Here is a 21,925-nt window from a genome sequence, read left to right as displayed (position 1 = left end):
TTTATATCTGGATTTCAACTACTCTGTGTGAGCCCAGAAAAAGCGTTAAAAGAAAGACTTTCACACGCACCGCCAGGTTAGACCATTCCGACCGATGTGTTCATAACAATAGGTTACAAAACTCTGCAGTTCGCTCACAATGAAAAGTGCCCTCCAAGAAAGCCATACTTGTTGGAGCAGTACACCAAAACTGTGTAGCAACCCCTGTGTCATGCATCACGGTTCATCGCTAAAGTGTTCCAAACTATAGAATCTGACCAGCTTCATCGGATACTATCTAGCACACAGATACTACGCTGTAGATCGCACCGAGGAAAGAACATGATTATTGGTTTCGTGGAGATCGTTTTAGTTGGAACACCGAACAACTACGCGTAACGTTGACATTGTGGTGGTAGCTGCGATTTTCAATAGCATCACCGGTAAACGCCTGTTTTTTAGAAAACGTTGTGAGAGGTTATTTTGCGCCTTTTTAGGAAAGAAGTGCACTAAAGGGCTTATATTTAATAGAATATTTGCGAAACAACTTAATTTAACTGGTGTATTTTGCATCCGGTTAGGAATGGATACTGATATTGTCTGCTGAATAATAGTGCAGTAACAAAGTAACAGCATCCACTCTATATAAATCTGCACGGTGCCTTGAAATCTCAAAAGCCGTGTTTTATGAACTCATTACTTCGTCTTTACACTAATTTATTCAAGTTGCTTCTCGAACTGAGCGGATGCTTACTGAATTTTGCGCAGGCTGTTCGCTAAGCAATTTTGGCCTGTGAAAGACAAAGAAAGGGAGACCCTCTAAAGCGTGTCATATGCACGAGACTTGTTTATATAGCGACAGGGCACTCCACGCCTTCTCTTCATGAATGTGGGGCAGGGCTCGTGGATGCTGCTTCAACTGGAAGATTTTTATCATAAAACGGAGGTCTTATCGGCCATTTCATCAATGCAAACGCTCACAACTCCGCCGAGAGAAATATATCTAAAAAGAATTATTCACATAGGATTGTTGCGTCAGAGCGTCAAGAGCCTGGAAACTGTAAAAGAAGCCTCTCGTGGAGGAGAGCGGCCTCGACGGAAGGAGCACGCGGAAAAATAAATGTCTGATAAACACTTTCCGTCTTCCCCACGACGAGCCAGCGAAGCAACCGTCCAGGCTAGCTGCTAACCATCCTCTTATGAAACGTAGCAAAGCCACAGTTGCCCTCGCCATCCGACATGCGTCTCACTGGGCGCCGCTGGCTTGGCTACGCGAGTATTACCGCTGTGGCTTTTCTCACAGTTGTGCTGCTGGTGCCTCTCACCCTGAGCCGATGGCTGCGAGAAGCCTTGTTTGTCCGTCTCTACACCCTCATTATGTACTTTATGGCCGATGACCTGGTCCCAGTTCGCAAACAGGTGATGTCTTACATGGACGCCATGGACTCGCACGACGACTGCCTTCGCAAGGAAGGACTGCTTAGGGTGCTGGAGATCGGTGCTGGGTACGGGGCCAACTTGCCTTACATCCGGAGGAAGATCAAATATTCAAACGTTGACCCGAACAAGGAGTTCGACACACTGCTTATGCAAGAGCTGGCGAAGTACAAAGGCGTAAGTTTTATTATCAAATTTTCATTTACTGCGGCTTCTGCCGCTCATAATACGCTGTCTAGGTGACTCCCTGCTCGTTAGAGTAGGTGGTGCTCAAGGGGTTCTAAGCAATGTTTAGAAGCCTATGTATGGACGAGAATACGTCTTTTGGCTTTCAGACACAAGCGTCCCAGACATTATAATACTTTAGAGATGGTTCTCAATTCAATTTCTGTGTGCCGCTACGGTCAAGAAAAATGGAAGGACATTTTGTGTCTTCTCACATCAGGAGTCACTCGTCTACACAAACAGATGATCATAAAGAACGTAATTTTGAAACTGTTCTTCGATATCTCAACCGAAAAGGATGTATCTGTAGTCAAAGTACTGGAAACAGGCCTTACGTTGCAAGCTTCACCTGCCCACCCCAACGAACAATGCCTGTGTGGGCTGAGGCGCCTCTAATAAGCACCAAATTTACTTGCTCAATTTTGCTGGATCTTATTTCTACCGCTTAGCAAAACTCAGCCAATACTTGGATGTAATAAGCGCCTGGTACTGCAGTTTTGGCTCCGTGCTAATAATCATAAGGACACCGTGCTCCCCTGCCTGCAACTGTATATGTGCACGGCATATCTTCAGTTGTGTGAGCTGCGGAAATCTTTCATGCTTCCAGGCAACCCTAGTGCTCACTCTCTTGGTTCAAGCGGTATATATGCACAAATTTATCCTAGCGTTGAACTATTCACAAAATCGGTTCCCGTCGTCGAACCGTGAAGCGACTTAAGGTTCCCACATTGATTTTTTGTTTGATTTCTGAAGTAAAAATTTCCCCACTTAAAGCACACCGCCGTAAAACATATTGACTAGCGCATACACAAACAGGGACCAAAGTAAGAGTAAGAGACCGGACACACGCTAGTGTCAATATGTTTCACAACTACAACCAACTAGCCCAAATAAAAGCCTTAGCACACCGCCCTTCGGCGAAAGAAAATAGTTACACAATCCGTATCCACGAATACAGTATTCCCCAACTCCCTGGTAGCGTGAAATAGAATTACTCATATTGCTTTGCAAACAGATTTATTAAGCCCTTATTAAAGCTGTGCGATGTGCCCATCAGTCCACTCAAAAAGCGTGTCTGGAGCTCCTGATGTGAGATCTTTACAACCTACAGTTGCATATCGCGGCTTAAGCCCGCAAAGTAGGACGTATAGTTCCTTATTTAGAGGCATATTTACGATCGGTTTTCTCGGAAGGTTCTGGACATAGGTCGCTCGGGTTTCTTTCATTTTTTTGTCGTTTTGTTGCCTTCTAATTTGTGTAGGATTAGTGTTTATGCCAAATATAGAGTTTGTGCATAATTTCCCGTAGCAATAGCTTTCTTGCAATTAATATTATTCCGGAGTCTGAAAAACCGCGAAAAGCACTTGACGGTTAGTAGCTCGGCAGCGTTTCGCAAGTCCGAACCGGACCCGTAAAGTCGTGGAGGAGCCCGAGGCAGCTGCCCCGGGTTAGAATCTCCTGTCTCCGAGTCGGAGCTATTGCGTCGTTGGGTAGTCGGGCATCCCGTGAGTGGAGCCGCACCATTGGTCAGCATCGACGCCCTCCCTGTCCTGGCCAGACAAGAGTCGAGCAATGATAAAATGAGGGTCAATGTCTCGCTGTCCCCAGTCCCATCCCATTAACCATAACCCTTACCTCATTCCCATTCCCACAACTTATGTCCCACCCCCTCCGCTACGTCCCAGGGGAGATCAGGGGAGTCTCCCCGGGCCCGCTCCCCCGGCTGTGGGTCGCTTAGTAGCATTACCCCCCTCATTTTTTTATTTTCCCACCTACGGGTGGCAAAAGCACAACATTGCCTTCGGGCCATTTCATCTATATTACGATTGGGTTAAGCCTGTTATACTTAAGTGGCACAGGCAGGGGCCTATTGGTTTACATTCTTTTTTGGCTGCCCCACCCTATTTTTTTGTTCATGGACAAAAACTGCTGCAAACGGTTCGTGAAGGTGTTGTGCACCATTTTCATCCACTTTTCAGGACTTTCGAGCCCGAATTTTGTGCTTGACACGTAGCGGCAGACGCTTCGCTGGGCCTTGAAGTAGGCCTAGCTGGAACCTGCCGCGCCTAGGCTAGGGTAGGCCTAGCCTCACAGTGCCACATCGCGTCACCAAACGCTGAGCCTGCCTGCAGCAGCAAGGAATACCAAGTGGGCGGAGCTCTGCTTATCCACGCAAATGAAAGCTGGGTTAGCTCTACTGGTAGCGTTTCAAGCGTTCGAGTTATGGCGATTACAAGCATAGAATCAAAGATGGCGGCCTCCGTAGCAACTACATTGTATTAAACCATTAAACTGAACTTCTCCCGTTTCGGGTGTCACCGTTTTTCGTAATAACGCAAATCGCAACGCAGTGGTAGCCATGGAAACCCAGGTGGTTGCATAATGGAATAAAATAACAACAGACGGGAACGTGATGGCTGAGCACCACTACTCGAAGCTGAACTATGTCGCTGAACTAAGTCAATCCGGTAATAATTGAAATTGGTTTGAAAAATTGGTTTAGAAGAAACGAAATCGCGCAGTAATTCACTGAAATCTCGGTGAACACCCGAACCACGCCACGAGGGAAGGAAGGAAGGTTGGAGTGAAATAAAAAGAGAGCTATTAATTAGTTGTTGGGGAAAGGAAATGGCGCAGTATCTGCTTCACAATTTCGCGGACACTTGATCCGCGCCGTAACCGAGGGGATAGAGAAGTGACTGAGGGAAGAAAAAAATTGGTAGTGGCTTAGCTAGGCTATGCCAGGATATACGCAGCGAGAGCTTTAGTTCCCCACTGGTTACGCATGTTGTCGAGTTTGTTGTTGTGACTAAAACGTTAAGCATTGAAGAATTATTCGGCAAGACACATTATTTATTCACTTGTTTTGACAGAGATAAACACTGCCCGATGATCTGTAAAGTAACGCCCAGTTGCCTAAATGCTGCCTACACAGTATTCAGACTGGTTGCTTTCTCTCAGATACACAAGGTCAATCCTTGCGGTCCAAGATCCGGAGTACCCAGGTTCGAACGCGACCGCGGCAGCTGCGTTTCGATGGAGGCGGAACGCTAAGGCGCCCATGCACTGTGCAATGTCAGTGCACGTTAAATATCCCCAGGTGGTCGAAATTTTTCCGGAGCCCTTCACTACGGCACCTCTTTCTTCCTTTCTTCCCTCAGTCCCTCCTTTATCACGCCGGTGCACACTGATGCGTTCAGCGGAACGGCACCTGCGATCCATGCGACGCATTCCCTGGAGACCGAGAACGCAAACCGCTGCCGTAAGGATAAATTGGTGTTTGGGGAAAGGAAATAGCGCAGTATCTGTCTCACATATCGGCGGAAAACTTAACCGAGCCTTAAAGGAAGGAATAAAGAGGGACTCGGAACGAAAAAGGCGACGAAGCGCGCGGCGCACCCACTCCTCCTCTCCGGTTGCCATGGTAACGGCGCATGCGCACATGGCCTCCCCCATGTACCATGGTAACGGCGCATGCGCACAACAGGCATCTGGCGTGCACCGCGAAATGCTTGACTGGTAGCCTAGTGTACCCGCCGCGGTGGCTCAGTGGTTAAGGCGCTCGGCTTCTGATCAGGAGTTCACGGGTTCGAACCCGACAGCGGCGGCTGCGTTTTTATGGAGGCAAAACGCTAAGGCGCCCGTGTGCTGTGCGATGTCAGTGTACGGTAAAGATCCCCAGGTGGTCGGAATTCTTCTGGAGCCCTCGACTACAGCACCTCTTTCTTCCTTTCTTCTTTAACTCCGTCCTTTATTCCTTCCCTTACAGAGCGGTTCACGTGTCCGCCGATACATGAGACAGTTACTGAGCCGTTTCCTTTCCACAAATACAATTACTATTATTATTATTATTAAGCTTAGTGTAGCTCCCGCTACAAAAGGTGCCGTAGTGGAGGCCCCCCGAACAATGTCTACCACCTGGGGATCTTTAACGTGCACTGACATCGCACAGCACATGGGCGTCTTTGGCGTTTCGCCTCCATCAAAACCCGGTACTTCTAGCGTTTTATTGCGAAAACAATACTGCTCGAGTTTTCCGCTCTTGGCCGTCGTCCCGGAGAATCCACCATTGACCTTTAGCGTGACCTATGTGTGACGTCATACCAGCTGTGGAAAAGCGGAGCCCCAACTCGGCTCGTCGCGATCGTCCCAGCGAACCCTCCATGCTGCAGCTGCGCGCCGCTGCCGCGAGGGGCGCCCGCTGTACGTGACGTTTAAACGAAGAAGACACATGTGCTGTGTGTGGTAAATCTGTAGAAACAATAGAACGCCTCATCCTAAAATGCGATGGTATCCATCCCGACGTCGATGCAGGCACAGTCACTCTTCCTGAAGCCTTAGGGTTTAGAGATAACAATAGTCATGTAAATAAATCTGCGGCGTAAATTAGCAAAAAGCGATTGGAGGATTGGTGGCACAAAAGCAGAGATGTCATAGTTTTAAAGTGTAGGAAGAAGTTTTTTTAAAGTAAATGGCGAATTGCATTAACAACTTACAGCAGAGTAAACAAAAATAAAGGAAAAAAACTGAGCATAGTGGCAACAACCACTGCCCCGTTTCAAAGGGGACGCTCCTACCTACCTTCCATCCATCCATCCATCCATCCATCCATCCATCCATCCATCCATCCATCCATCCATCCATCCATCCATCCATCCATCCATCCGTCATGCCAGCTGTGGAAAAGCGGCCCCCCCAACTCGGCTCGTCGCGATCGTCCCAGCGAATACTCCACGCGCCGCTGCCCTGGGGGAGCCGCTCGCTCTACGTGACGTCATGCCAGCTGTGGAAAAGCGGCCCCCCAACTCGGCTCGTCGCAGTCGTCCCCGCGAATCCTCCACGGTATGTCGGATGATGTGTATAAGGTGAAGCTGCAACGATGTGCTGCAGCTAAGAAGCGGCGGCGTGCGGAAGAAACGGATGAAGATCGGGATCAACGTTCTAGCTAAACAGCGTGCATATTGTAGTCGTTGTGGAGAGCGCGAAAGAGACGCAACAACGACAGAACGAAGCGAGCAAGAGACAACGCGCTCAAGAGACGCCAGAAGAACGCGCCGCAAGACTCGAGAAGCGTCGTAACGCAGATGCGGCTAGAAGAAGTGACACCTCCCTTAGTGACTCTTCAACTGCGGAAGAGACCGCTTTGAATTCTCGAGAGCGTCGGAATGAGACGCTGCGTAAACGACGTGCCGAGGAAACGAAGCTTTCGCAATTCGACTTGGGTTAACCAGAGCTAAACCACCGACAAGTTTTTTTGTGTCAGCGTTATGCGTTATAACGCTAATTGTAACGGAGTGGTTGCCATGGTAACCGAGGTGGTAACATAATAGAAAATAACAAGCCCGAGCACCACTACTCGACAATGAACTATGTCGTTCCGGTATACTATCTGTCTGGCAGGCGTCAGAGTGAGGCCACTAAGTCATGACATTCGCGTAAAATTTGTAAGCCAACCGTTTGCCGCAGAATTTTCCGGATGGTATTATACGATTCAGCGTTCCTACAGCATAAACTTTCTAGTTTATTTAAAGCTTAGCTCGCAGCAGGGAATCGAAACGACGACCTATGTAAACCAAATTCCGCATCTTTACAAATCTTCATATGAAGACTGCGGCTCAACCGGTTGTTGCAGAGTATTAGATGTGGTGGCATACTATTCCGTGTCGCGTGCAGCATACACTTACTAGTTAAGTTAGAGTCTAGCTTCCGGCAGGAATTCGAACCAGCAACGTATGCTAGGTGCCTTAACGCTCGATATTCGACCACTGCCTCAGCGTCGGGTCATTTTTTTTTGCTTGTACTCTAAGTCGTTCGTTTTGTTTAGGTATTACACCATTTTAATGTGATAGCAAGACAATGCATTGTTAGCCATTAAATTAGCGGATTGGTTGAGACAGGGAAAACGTCGAAGCGTCACGTGACATAGTCTAACACTGATTCGTTAATGAGGTCTGTTACAGCATGACACCGCGTGACATGGCCGAGTTAGCAGGCGGTTTGTTGTAAAAATACGGCGTGGTGAGTCTAAATAGAACAGAACATGCTTAGGCCTAAAATTCGCTTATTGATAAAGTGATGTTGCACACAGGATCACGTGGCCTGACTCAGCACTGAATCGTCGACGTGGTGTGTGTCGCCCGAGACCACGTGGCATGGCTCAGTATGCATGCGCGCTTTGAATTGGCAGCTGCGCTGTGTGGTGCGCAGACATGACTAGACAGCTCCCCGCATCAGCTGGCAACGGACCCAAAATCAACGTCACGTGTGTCTGCTGTAGTGGAAAATACCCGAAAGCGGAGAGGATGGCAACGGAAGTACGTCGCTGAAGATGGGGTGTCGCGGCTGGAAAGGAGAAGCAGGCCGAGCGGACTTCGGACTTTGTTGTTATCTCAAGCTCAACACGTAATGTAATGAACTGTCCTCTGAGGATTTCTCTGAGGGTGTACTCATTTTAGGTTGCATTGCGAGATGCTTCAGTGCGAAAAGCAGTGCTTAGACTATTCCTACAAAGGAATTTTTCTCGCTCATAAAAATTGAATTGAGGTGTATGGAACCATTTCGGTTGCATTTCGACATTGCGTGTAGCCTTAATCGCCGTTTAAAACGCTTCCTGACAATCCAGGAGAACAAATCAGAGGTTCGTGCACTCTACCGTTCACGGAATGAAGATACGCGCATTAGAGCTGTGCAATGTCTGCGCGTGTGCTGTGCAATGTCAGTGCACGTTAAAGATCCCCAGGTGGTCGAAATTATTCCGGAGCCCACCACTATGTCACCTCTTTCTACCTTTCTTCTTTCACTAGATCCCTCTTTTATCCCTTCCCTTACGGCGCGGTTCAGGTGTCCGCAGATATATGAGACAGGTGCTGCGCCATTTCCTTTTCCCCAAAACCAATTATTATTATTAATATTAATAATAGTAATATACCAAATCAGTTCAGCACGTTGACACTGGACATGCCGCCTTTACAGAATGTCAGAGCAGCATCACATGGGGCAAGGGAGATTTGTATTTTAAGAAAGCCTCTATTCAGAGCGCATACCAAGACAACGTCACGGCGTAGGCATACCAAACCTCACTGCAGACTGTCGAGAGATGAAGCTGTCATGTTTAGACAGCTACAGAAAGGCACTATCCCCTCACTTGAAAACGGAGATGCATGCGTTTTCGTAGGTTCCTCAAGACTCTACCACATGGACTAAGAATTCTAGAGCGCTCCACAAGCACTCATTAGAAACCGCACGAGAGCCTCTTGTGAATACTGCCAGTTCTGCCACTTCTCTAGTCACCAACTTCTGCTATGATCAGGCTATGAGGGATGCCGTAGATGGGGGCTACGGATAATTTCGGCTGCCTGGGGTTCTTTAACCTCCACTGACATCGCAAAGTACTCAGGCCTCTAAAATTTCGTCCCCATAGAAATGCTACTGCAGCGGCCGGGATTGTATCCACCTCTTCCGTGTCAGCAGCCGAGCACTGTAACCGCTAGGCCACCGCGGCGGCTTGCGAAAATCGAAAGTAATATTCATTACTTTCTGTCTCAAATCACATGGTCAAAAAGGGCTCCTTGGTGTTTTGAGTTCATCCGTGCAGACACTTCCTGCAAAGCTGTGGCTGGGCTGCTTACCAGAAGATACACTTAATGATGAGAAGCGCATATTTTGGCGAATATTTGTGCAAAAAACTATATCGTCGCCGAGGTTTTTTAGTGCGTGCGCCATTGGTGAGGTGTGCAATGCACCCAGGCTGTGGAGTCGCGTGGTTAGGAAACATGTGGGAATAGGGGTTCCAATATCCTAGTGGGTGTTTCTTTCAGCCAGCAAAAAGTTCGAATTAGGCACATAAGAGCGAATAAACGCAGCTGCTGAAATGAACTAAAAAGATTAAAACATGCCAGCATTAAATGAAAGCTTTAATGTGGCTTCTTCGCTTCCCCAACTGCCTGTTGATAACCAGCGGAGCTCAGAGAAAGCTGGGGCGTCATGGTCGAAATATTTTTTAGAGAGAAATGTGACCAGGCGCATGCTCTAAAAATGCCGAAATGTACGCTCGCCGCTTATTTTGAGCAACTGCGCTTTTATGTCGGTTTTAAAGCGCTGGAATTTATTTGATTCGTGCTAAAATACATTTGGCTCTAATAGGAAACCAAAAATCTTTTCTTTATTCAATTTGAGTGCCTTTTCTTCAAAATGCAGTTGTGCTATATAGAAGTCCTTATGCATGAAAGCGATCATTGGAGAAAAACTTGGTCTCTTCTAGCGCAACAAACAAAATCGAAAAGCCTCTGGTCGGCGTCTTTTAGCCGGAAGAAAGAGACGTTAAAAACCTTAGCGGCAATGTGAGACTCGGTGTATAGTTTTTGTCACCTTCTCAAGATCACTCATTCCCAGTGGGATACCATAAGCAAGAGAACAATTTTGCACGTTCCCTGAGCTCCTTCTGTCTGTCTGTAAGATCTACAGTGAAATCCTTAGCGATATGACCCGACTCGTCGCTATAGTGTAATGGACTCCTTAAATCGCTAACCATTGATAGGTAACCAGGATTAAGCACCTTATTTGGGAGAGTCACCAATGAAAGATATATCGTTTCATGCATGTAAACTTGTTCTCTTGCGGCTGTCAGGTGCACTTGGAGGATTCCATCTGCGGTCATGGTGAAGATATGCACAGCCTTCCGGACGGCCACTTTGATGCAGTGGTCATGACATTTGTGCTGTGCTCCGCTGATGACGGCCACAAACTTCTCCAGGAGGTCAAAAGAGTTTTAACAAAGGTATGTCTTCCCCGCTCTCGACTAAGAATGTACCAGCTTCTTCTCAACGCTAAAACATGGCGGCCGCCTTTTGTTCCCGAGCCTCTCAGCCATGGCGATAATTCATAACCCACAGATGAACAATTTGCATTGGAGGCACGTGGACAACTCCTCCGAAAATAAATTTTTCACGAGAAATTTGAAATTGCCGTGCATAGCTCTTAAACAATAAACACATTGCTTACGTGAAATATTATTAAACGTTAATTTCCTAAAAACTAAGGCGAAGTAATTGCTTAGCGACAAAAAGTGTCTAATAAATGAGAAAACTGTCACGTGGTTGCAGTTATTACTACAACACCACCCATGGGCAACGCAGTTAATTTTAAGAGCCATCAAGCGCAGCAGGCAGTGGCAGAAAGTCAGGTGAGCGGATGTGATCAGGAAGTTTTCACGAATAACGTCTCCGCAGCTAGCACAGGGGAGGATTAAATGGAAGGATACGAAAGAGCCCTTTGTCCTCCAGTGAGTGTCGTTAGACTAATCATGATGATGAATATCCCTGCCTCTAGATAGCTATAATGTCAAAAGGGATCAGTAACAATTGAAAGAAACGTTTACGCGTGTTAGGCCCTCCTATTAAAACATGCCATTTTATTGTACAGCACTCACACGAGGAACTCTGGCAGTGCTGGATAAGATAACTGGCGGTGTCGCCGCCAAAGCGGCAACACAAAGACCTTTCACAGAATATTTGATCTATGCTTGCTGACTGGGCCTATTTTGCAGTGTTGAAACTTCTTTCGCAACTTCGCACTTACCTTCACCACTCTTGTAACCTTTATGAGCGCTATCAATTCCCATTTAAGGCCCTGCACTTCGGGACATACGTTTCCGGGAAAAACCCCGTTCCCCCCTACCTGTGCCCCGAGCTGAATTTTTAGGCATAGTGTGAAACCCAATTTCAAGAGGAAAAGGCAGTTACCAACGTAACAGTTCACGAGTCTACAACGCTGAGCGATCCGCATGTAAACTATCTGGTGCCTTGAGTGAGATGTTGCTTCGCGTATGATATTTATACGGTCTTTATATAAGAAGTGAGGAAGACGTAGAGCGCCGAATACCCCGCACAGAAACATGCGCTAACAGAAAATTATATTTGCTGCAAAAAGCAACTGAAACAGCCTGAATTAAATTTGCTTAAGAACGAAAAACTGCGCAGGAACACTGAACGACGCGACGCTGCAACGCACTGTTTAGCAACTTGTTTTTGTTCAGCCAGAAGCGAATTGTATAAAGTTAGAAAAATATCTAAATAACAAAATCACAACATTATAGACAGCCTCTATACAGAAGGTGCAATGATTGCAGGTGTTCGGCACGAGTCAAATTCAACACCTCTATCTCAGCAGCATTCACCCACAAGGCTGAAACGCGGAGGCTAACGAAAAGGGTTAAATTGGTGTAAACGCGGCGGGCTATGAAAGGAAAATGAAGTCCTTTACTCTTAACGACCATTGCTTGTCTTGCCTTCGGACTAAGTGCCCCTGCCCAAGAACATTACACCTCCTGATCTCGAGCTGGATGTAAAAAAAAAAACTGGCTGTGGTTTAGCTCTGGTTAAACCTGGTTGAATAACGAAAGCTTGCTTAGTTTTCTCCTTAGAATTTAACTGTTCCGAAGCAGTAGAGCAGCTAGATTCAGATATAGACTCTTCGTCGGTAACTTTTCCATGGCGAGACTGATCAACCAACGCGTAGCGCACCGCTATATATTCCAGTGAAGCCGCCACGGAGCGAGCGCAAGGCGAGGAGGTCGTCATATCAACGAAGAGACCACATGTTAGGCGCGCCGCCGGATTGGGGGCCACGACACACGCGAGGAGCTGCTCCCTTCTAGCTGCGGCGGAGAGCAAGCTTAGAAGTTGACTGTTCCGAAGCAGTAGAGCAACTAGATTCAGATATAGACTTCGTCGGTAACTTCTATGGCGAGACTGATCAACTAAAGCGTAGCGCACCGCTATATCCCAGTGAAGCCGCCACGGAGCGAGCGCAAGGCGAGGAGGTCGTCATATTAAAGGAGAGACCACCTGCTAGGCGCGGGGCCGGCTCATGGGCGACGGCACACGCGACGAGCGGCTCCCTTCTAGCTGCGGCGGGGAGCAAGATGACGTCACGCGTCGTCATAGCAACAGAGAGAGCTGACGTCACACCACCTGCCAAGCGCAGCGCCGGCTTTGGGGGAAGCACGGCATACGCGACGGGCGGTTAGACCTGGCGTAGTATTGCTTTCGCAATTAAACCCGCGCCTATTCCCTGGCCCAATCTGCCCTCTTTCTGCCTGATGGTTACACCTAGCAAAGAGAAGGAAAGCGTAGCTGGCAGCGGCAGGAAGTTAGGTTGGAGGATGAGATTAAGAAGTTAGCTGCAATAGGGTGGCCACAGTTGTAACAGGAAAGGGTTAATGAAGAGATATGGGGGAGACTTTAGTCCTGCAGTGGGCGCAGTCAGGCTGATTATGAAGAAGCTTGCATAGAGAAAGCCGTGGCGTGTAGCATAAACAGGAAGTGGGAATATTTTACAGGACGAAGCCCCCCATGCTACTCTAACCTCGTGGGTATTTTAGTTGTTAGGCAGCTGACTTTAACCAAGGTTACCAAGATTCAATTGTTGATTAACTCTGGAGCATTTTTCAAATCAATGCGCCACAGAGAATAATTTTCACTGTTTTGTGAGCGCTCTCTGCTCAGATCTTGTTCTTGTTTGTAGATTACAAAAGATATTTTGGGCTGCTGCACACTGAGGAATGGTCTTAACACAACAGAAACATAACAGATTTGTAGTTCCTACTAATTAGCGCTTGTTCATAATTGGTTTTATTTCTTACGAGGTTGGCGTCTATTACTGAGTTTGTATTACAGTGTAACACTGGTGAAGAATTTCGCATGTTTTCTAATTATCTGCTTATTATTGTCTTCTATACTGTAACTAAGTTTTAAAGACTTTTTTCAGAATTTCTTTTCAGTTATCGTAAAATTTGTACGAATGTCCTCTGAAATACAGTACAATGTTTGACGGGGTGCTGATGATACTTTTCGCATTTTTCAAAGTACTCTGCTGATGTAAACCTCGGTATTAGTGCGATACTACTGCTGCGGATACCTACTTATACTTTTGGAGGAGTGCATTACACAGACACAGGAGAAAAGTGTAAGAGACCATCGCTGTGAAAATCACTTGTCCCTTTCTTTGTGTCCCTGTGTATTTCGGGTGCGCTGCTACCTAATTACGACACAGCAAGTAGCCTAGCAGTCCGCATTACTGGGAAGGCATGTGATGGTTCATGCAATTTTGGAAACGTTCATCACTGGCACCAGTGGCTACAAACCTTTCGTTTGTCCGTATGCCTAAATATATATGGTATTTAATGCGTAATTTAGGTGCTTAACTGGACGATTGTAAAATCACCAATTCTCACAATAGTAGAAAGCCGAGCAAACTTTCCTTGTCTTTTTTTCTTCCTTGTTACTTTTTTGCAGTTCCCCCTTTCATGCAGGAGTGACAATGTGAAAGCTTCATTCGTTCAGCTGATGTTGCACACCATGGTTTCAATCATTGAAATACCATAAACACCTGTCAAAGTTTTCCACACTTTTGTTCGAAAGTTTTTCGCTCGCTCTCAGTCAGGAAAAGTGAGGATTAATTATAAAACACACTTTACCCGAAGCATTCAGAAACAATCTGTTTAAGTTTTATTGCACAAGTATTCTTGACGTACACACCAAATAATTTGGTCGTCTGCTGATAGCAAGTAAATGTGACACAAATGTGTTCATTGTCCTCGAATACGCGCTGAGAGGTGTTTCGTGTTGACGGCTGTACTTATTGCTCTTTATGGCAAATTTCTAGAGCAGAATTTTTACTTTACAGTACATACAATAGTTTATTTATTTTATTTCATGTCTTTATTCTACACCTAAACTTCCTCTGGTAGCAGTTAAAAAATTGTCTGTGGTTTACCTCTGGTTAACCCAAGTCGAATTGCGAAAGCTTCGTTTCCTCGGCACGTCGTTTACGCAGCGTCTCATTCCGACGCTCTCGAGAATTCAAAGCGGTCTCTTCCGCAGTTGAAGAGTAACTAAGGGAGGTGTCACTTCTTCTCGCCGCATCTGCGTTACGACGCTTCTCGAGTCTTGCGGCGCGTTTTTCTGGCGTCTCTTGAGCGCGTTCTCTTGCTCGCTTCGTTCTGTCGTTGTTGCGTCTCTTTCGCGCTCTCCACAACGACTGCAATATGCACGCTGTTTAGCTAAACGTTGATCCCGATCTTCATCCGTTTCTTCCGCACGCCGCCGCTTCATAGCTGCAGCACATCGTTGCAGCTTCACCTTATACTCATCATCCGACATACCGTGGAGGATTCGCGGGGACGACTGCGACGAGCCGAGTTGGGGGCCGCTTTTCCACAGCTGGCATGACGTCACGTAGAGCGAGCGCCTCCCCCACGGCAGCGGCGCGTGGAGGATTCGCTGGGACGATCGCGACGAGCCGCGTTGGGGGGAAGGGGGGGGGGGGGGGGGGGCGCTTTTCCACAGCGGGCATGACGATGGACTCTGCTGTAAGTTGTTAATAAAATTCGCCATTTCCTTTAAAAAAACGTCTTCCTACGCTTTAAAACTTAAGGCACCTCTCTGCTTTTGTGCCACCAATCCTCCAATCGCTTTTTGCTAATTTCCACCGCAGATTTATTTACATGACTATTGTTATCTCTAAACCATAAGGCCTCAGGAAGAGTGACTGCGCCTGCATCGACGTCGGGATGGATACCATCGCATTTTAGGATGAGGCGTTCTATTGTTTCTACAGATTTACCACACACAGCACATGTGTCATCTTCTTCAGTTAAACGTCACGTACAGCGAGCGCCCCTCGCGGCAGCGGCACGCAGCTGCAGCATGGAGGATTCGCTGGGACGATCGCGACGAGCCGAGTTGGGGCCCCGCTTTGCCACAGCTGGTATGACGTCACACATAGGTCACGCTAAAGGTCAATGGTGGATTATCCAGGACGACGGCCAAGAGCGGAAACCTCGAGCAGTATTGCTTTCGCAATAAAAAGAAAAGTACATGCGCAAAATAATGATGGATAATACAGTACAATCTACATGAATCCTTTTTGTTTTCAAGTAAAATAGGGCTTCACACGATTCTCTCACCATGGGCGTATTTCTCAAAACTGGACTTGACCTTGATTTTTATCTGGAAATGCGTCTTCAAGGAAACATAATTTGCGAGACGACATAGTTGAAGGCACCACCCGAGAATTAGCGGAAGTCTTCCGTTTCCATGACGGCAATGTTTTCAGTTTAATATTTTTGACTTTGTTCAGTGTCGAAATGAATATCTGTGCGTTGGTTTAAACTGCTTACCGGTACAAAATACGACTTAGAAGCAATTTGTAAGAAAGCAGGTATATTGCCGGAAATCTTACTAGGAATATTCTTCAATGCTACCTTCCTTAACGTGGTCATGCTTCAACATTGAAAAGCGAGAAAAAAAATTAGTAGGCTTCCCCAATGCTGCCATCAGCTTAAAATGACCACTTTTGCGATTGAATAAATGTTTGGAGCACTTGAGAACAGGTGGGTCTTGCACAGGTGCGGAGGTGCTGCACATGAGTATGGTAATAAGAGCAGTATTGAAGATCACATAAAGGGAACTGTAGGACAGCACAAAAAGGTAATGATAAAAAAGGTCACCTAAGTACTACGTAAGAAAATTATGTAGGACTAGGCTATTTGTGTAAAGCATAAAAATTGCCCTAAAAGTCAAGTATCTCTTCTATGAGAAATATTCCTTAAAAAATGTTACAAATGAACATTTAGGAGAAACGATGACTGAGGCCTGACAAGTTAATTTTTGCAAAAACAAACACGACGTTTCGGGACCGGTTCGGTCCCTTGTTGATGGTGTGACTACGGGCGAGGCAGCTTGGCCAAGCTGCACCTCGCCCTTGATCACACCGTGTCAGTCATCATTTCTGCTAAATTACATTAAATTTCCCAACCAGACTGACTTCGGTTAAATGTTTTTTTTTCTAATAAATATGTGTCTAATAAACTTGCTTATGGCAAAAATTGAACTTGAGAAACTGAGTGCGAATGCTGAAACTGAAATTTCAAAGAGAATAAATCCAGAAAATGATGAGCCGTACATATACGCGAGGAATCGTAAATTAATGACAGTCACTTAAAGGATAATGTTTTGGATGGGGATCTTGAAGTTAATGGTGCTGGCGTGGAGTGTGCCATCGGCAAGCAAATCATTTCAGTCGACTGATGTCTCGGCAAAGCAAAAACGCCGGTGCCCAGTGGCATGTGCGCAAATCGGATGCACACAAAACTGCCCGACAGTCAAATACACACAGATGATTCTCAGATGGTTTGTATCAAATCCATGTCTTTACGAAAAATTTTCCAGGCTTTTGTTTCAATGACACCGAAGCTGTGTCACTCCAGGGAACAAGTACTGTACATACGTAGTGTATTAAGTACCAGCCCTGTAGCTCACTCAAGGGAGCTTCCTGGAACGATGAGAGTAGTCTGAGCACATGAATCTAATTGAACGAATGTGTACTGATCCAAATGTTTTATCCAGAGGAGAAATGCCCGGGTCCCTCATTGTGCATGCATATTCCTCATTTGTGTGCTTCGATTATGTGTATGTGAGAAACTTGACAGAAGAAGATGAAGCTTATCTCAAATCGAAGGCTCTTGAACCTTATGGGTCTTGTGCGCTCATCTGCAAACATGCTTGCACCCGTGCCCAGGCAGAAGTGTAAATGGATTGCAAAAGAACGCTTCATTCATGTAGTGCATTTCTTAGCGAAAATGGTGTTTTTAATCTTGGGAAAGGCTGCAAAGGCACCATTAACTTGCAATGACGTTCTTAGAGGCTCATATACATGGCAGCAGTTATGGGGAAAGGCATTTTGGAGCGGGAAACCATTTATGAACGGAACTTTTTCACATAATGTTAGATTTCACTATAACAATCAATATATCCGCAGATTTTCGAGGCAGTCTTTCATTTCTTTATTACATTTTTGCTACAGTCAAAAGCGTTTCCCATTGGTTTTCCATTCCAGACTTAACTGTTCAATGAGATCGACGGGAAAGCTTTAAAAGAAAAATTTTGCTTCATATCAGAAGAACGGTTCATTAGCTTTAGTACTTCCGTAACAGTGTCTTACAATTTTTCAATTTTCCAAATTTTTGTCCGAGAATGTTGGACATGAGTTCGAGCATAGGTTTTACCCGACTATGAGTGCATAATGAGAGAAAGAACAGAAACGGAGGAGACTGGACAAATGCGGAAATAACACTCCTCCATCCTGTGGTGACCAAGCAGCTCAAATAACTGGCAGAGAAGTTTTGTTTCCTAGCCTAAAAATGACAACTCCGCCGGCCAGAAAAGAAAACCACCACCGCCGCATATCGAGTGCAGCGCTTAACAACTGCTCTGCGGCAGCTTCCTCTCTTGTACTTTTCACTATCTTCGTGTTGCGCGTGGCCAAGCATAAACGCAGTTGACCCCACATCGCCTAGCGGCGATCGTAGAACGTTATTATACCGCAGGTACTCCGCCTAACCCGATGATCGATTAATTACACGACGTCGAACTTTCGACTCTCTCCGTAGCGTTGTGAGATTTGGCTCTGGCCACCCGTGGTTAGTATTTTCCGCATCTTGCAACACAGCAGCGCTCACAAAAGTGAGAGCGTTTCGCTTCACGACAAAAATCACCTTTGCTCACCGGAGCCAGCCCAATAGCTCCTGGAAATGGAATCCTATTATTATTATTATTATTATTATTATTATTATTATTATTATTATTATGATTATTATTATTATTAATAATAATAAGGGCTCCGCCCCTGGAGGCCTCCATATGACCGCAGTGTATAATAAAAGTTTTCGCCTTCATTTCTTTGTACGCTCGATGGAGGATGGAAGTCAAGCTAACTAAAAACGAAGGGTGCTTTAGGCGTTCCCGTATTTCACTTCGTGCTCACTATCAAGTTATTTCGATGAGATCGCTGCGCTCTTAAGATTCAATCTGGATAACCCCTCGGTTCAAAGCCCAACATGACGACATTACCCTTGAAAAGGTCTCCAGAGGTGGCGAGACGTTGAGGTAATTCTACATGCGCAGCATCTGCCGGGTCTTGAGCCGGTCGGTGCCAAAACGATGTGGTTGAGCATTCGGCTAATGCTCGATAGATGCGAGCTTTATGCTCGCCCTATAGTCACTCACCGAGTAAAATTTTTCTCGTAATTTGCGGCGTTTGTCAGGCTTCGGCGTGGAATTGACATTTGAGTTTCATCATGCTTTGTTTGTCGCTACGCCTTCGTTTTCAGCTGTAATGAACCTTAAACGCCTTACACCTTGACAAGAACGACGAGCTCTCGCGGTAAAGCCGGTGGCATTGAGATATATGCCGGAGCACCCGAGAAAGGAATGAACTGAGGTTGGGTACAAAAGGAGTGAGAAAGTACAAGAACTGCCATGTAGCTTAACTAAGGCGTTTCTGCGAAGGCTCAAGCGCGAAAAAAACTGTAGCGACTCACGCGGCCACCACCGGCGAAATGCCGAAGACGACGAAGTCTGGCCAGCCCGCGCTAATGAGAACGTTCGGCCTCGGCCGCCGCTCCGAGGACCTGCACGTCGTCCTGTTCTCTAATAAATTTGACCGCGGTGACGTGATCGGTAGAATATTTATAACGCAGGCGCCCAGCTTGTGCATACCGCAAGAGCCTAATGCAGTGTGTGCAAACTTTCACCTCTCCATCGTATTGCAGGGCGGACGGCTGATATTCGCCGAGCATGTGGCCCATCCGTATGGAACCTTAGCAAGAGGGCTACAGGACCTGACGAGCTTCTTCTCGAGGCGTGTCGCGTGTGGATGCCGCCAGAACCTCGAGACATGGCGTACCATCGAAGACGGCGGGTTTCAGAGACTCCTCATGAAAGACGTTCACCTGAACTTGCCCCTGCCCTTCAGTCGTAACGTGTTCGGCTTCGCAGAGAAATGAGCACGTAAACAATCTCTGTGCGAAGAAAGTTGCACGGGGCTTGTAGTTTTTCGGTTTTCACCAGCAAAGAGAAAGAAAAAAAAAGTTCTTAAAGGGGTCGGACGCTCCAACGAAGATAAGTGCCAGCGAACTGCATTATGCACTCTGCCTGTCCCTGTATTGCAACATCTTCTGGGTCGTTGAGATGTCTCTTCTTGCGTCGAGGATACGAGCTTTAATCAATAAACGCTGCAGGGGATTCAGGCTTTCTGCAATTTTATTTTTTCTTTTTTTATCGCAAAGGACACAACAGGCCCCATGTGACTAATAGAAGATTTGAGCAGACAAGGGCAGGAAAAAGTGGGGCTTGTTATGACCTACATGAATGAAGCCGACAGTCGCCGAAACCAAAGAACATAGGGAATATTTGCTTTTTTTTTAATTCGTGCTCTTCATCAATAGGAGGTTAATAGTGTAGTTATTTTATTGCATAAAGGTAATTGATTAGAAAGCGAAAGAAAAAAACAAGCACATGGAGCCGGTGGGATTCTAACCTGTACGCTCCGAACACACGACGTTCAAAGTCGGGGGACTTGCTCACGCACTGGCTATTAGTTCGTAAGCACTATTCCGATGCACCAACAACAAGCAAGTTCATGGAATCTGTGTATATTAGCGGTGTTTGTTAATTTGTGCCAAGGGAAAACCCTGAAAATTAACCCAAGTAAATATATACGACTTGAATTCGAACCCGCGCCGGCGTGAAAAGGTCACCTACGCAGGCCGCTGGGCAAGATTCTAGACTTTAGGCGCTTTTTTTTTGCATGGTATCTATTGCAGTGTAACCATATGCCTTGCCTAGTAGCGTAGTTCGTTTCCTGTTTGTTCGATTAAAAGTCCGCAGGTGAACATGCCCAGGGTTAAACTGCAACACTCACTCGCGCTGCGCCCTCCACATCCTTCTTCTTCTTCTTCTTCTTCTTCTTCTTCTTCTTCTTCTTCTTCTTCTTCTTCTTCTTCTTCTTCTTCTTCTTCTTCACCCCAGGTATATGGCACATACCCACGCGGGGGGATTGGCCAAGGTGTAGTTCCTCTTGCTCCTCTTCATATTCTTCAAGAGGAAGAAATGGGCTTGCGCAAGGCAAGATTACCGCTGGTCCTTAAGAGTAACGGAGAGGATGTCAAGGGAAGGCAAGCTTAGCACAAGGCGGCAGAACGTTAGTTTGGCGGAGGAGATTAAGAAGCTTGCGGGGCATACGGCGGGCGCAGCTGGCAACAGACAGGGCTAATTGGAGACACATGGCAGAGGTCTTTGCTTTGCAGTGGGCGTAGTCCCGCTGACGATGATGATGATCATGACTAACACCAAACTAGTATTCGCACGTTGAGCTATGTGGCGGCAGTGAAGGGCAGATGTGCGCTGCCATGCGCTGGAATGGACGACGTTGTGGCAGAAACACAACACTGAAGCAGTACATGTCGGCGTTGACAAGATCTCTGCTGAAACGCGGCACTAGAGCGTAGGCCGCCGGCGTGCATTAGGTAAATTGGCATTGACGATGAGAAAGTTGAGGACGCGCATGACTGGCTCCCTGGGTCAGTGGTAACCTCAATCGGCCTTTAGATCCGTGGAGGCCATGCCCACGCATGGCCTCGCACAATATTTCTTGCTTAGCAATGCTAAACCGCCAGCAATTTTTTTTCGATTTTCATATTATGACTGAAGTGGAGGGCGGCTAACATGAACTAGTTCTCCCCTATCACCATGCTCGCGTTCGAAGATGCCACGTAACACTGGGAACAAACAGCGATATTGGCGCGTAGGTGCTGTCTTACAGCCGTCAGTTGACTTATCTACCGAACATTACTGCACGTAATGGCTACTTTTCTCTTAGCAATAGGGGTCTCTAGCCAAAGGCTAATTGCGCAGCTTTTAGATTCGGTTTCCACTCACCCAACCTGAGAACTCTTTTGCCCGCTAGTCGCTCGCTGTGATTGTCGCACGGCTTCCCAGTGCGAAGAGTGAGCTGTTGCAGAATATACAAGCAAGGCATCTTCGTTGCGACCGAGGGATTCTGGCCGTGCCAAGAAATTCCGACAGCTCACCACCTGTGTCCAAACCGTTGTCACTTGATGCGGTCTGCACGTCGGGTTCGCAATTACATAGCTCGCCTACATTGGTCTTCCCAGTATTATCGGAGATAAAGTCGGTAAAGAATTCTGACAGAGCTGCTTTTTGTAAAAGTAAAAAGGTTTTACGTTCCCTGATTATATGGCATGCGTCCGTTTCATTTTGCTTCGTCTTTAGCATTCATGAGGCGCTACCTAAAGCCTAACGGCTCTCTGCAGAGCTTTCCTGAATGCTTGACTCATCTTGCCTCATTCCATACGGTGTAGGTACCTTTTGTAGTGCGTGCTGCGTTTTTCGACAGAGCTTTGCAATGCTTCCAGATGCTCATG

At 46.6% G+C, this 21,925-nt stretch overlaps 1 protein-coding gene across 1 annotated transcript; it reads left to right on the top strand.

Moving 5' to 3' along the window:
• Positions 1-1,218: 1,218 nt before the first annotated feature.
• Positions 1,219-19,486, top strand: LOC144098090 (thiol S-methyltransferase TMT1B-like). The gene is made up of 3 exons (XM_077630642.1): positions 1,219-1,593; positions 10,268-10,417; positions 19,253-19,486. Exons 1-3 carry the CDS (start codon positions 1,219-1,221, stop codon positions 19,484-19,486), a joined length of 759 nt encoding a protein of 252 aa, XP_077486768.1.
• The last annotated feature ends 2,439 nt before the right edge of the window (positions 19,487-21,925 follow it).

This window comes from Amblyomma americanum, chromosome 7, assembly GCF_052857255.1.
Source record: "Amblyomma americanum isolate KBUSLIRL-KWMA chromosome 7, ASM5285725v1, whole genome shotgun sequence".
NCBI lineage: Eukaryota > Metazoa > Arthropoda > Arachnida > Ixodida > Ixodidae > Amblyomma > Amblyomma americanum.
Note: the sequence above shows the minus strand (reverse complement) of the source record. Positions and strands in the feature narration are given on the sequence as shown.

Bases quoted from the DNA above. Each gene is read 5' to 3' on its own strand.
- LOC144098090 (XM_077630642.1), top strand. From the start codon at position 1,219: ATGCGTCTCACTGGGCGCCGCTGGCTTGGCTACGCGAGTATTACCGCT. The intron at 1,594-10,267 runs GTAAGTTTTATT...TGCGGCTGTCAG, and splicing joins AGCTGGCGAAGTACAAAGGC to GTGCACTTGGAGGATTCCAT. The intron at 10,418-19,252 runs GTATGTCTTCCC...ATCGTATTGCAG, and splicing joins TCAAAAGAGTTTTAACAAAG to GGCGGACGGCTGATATTCGC.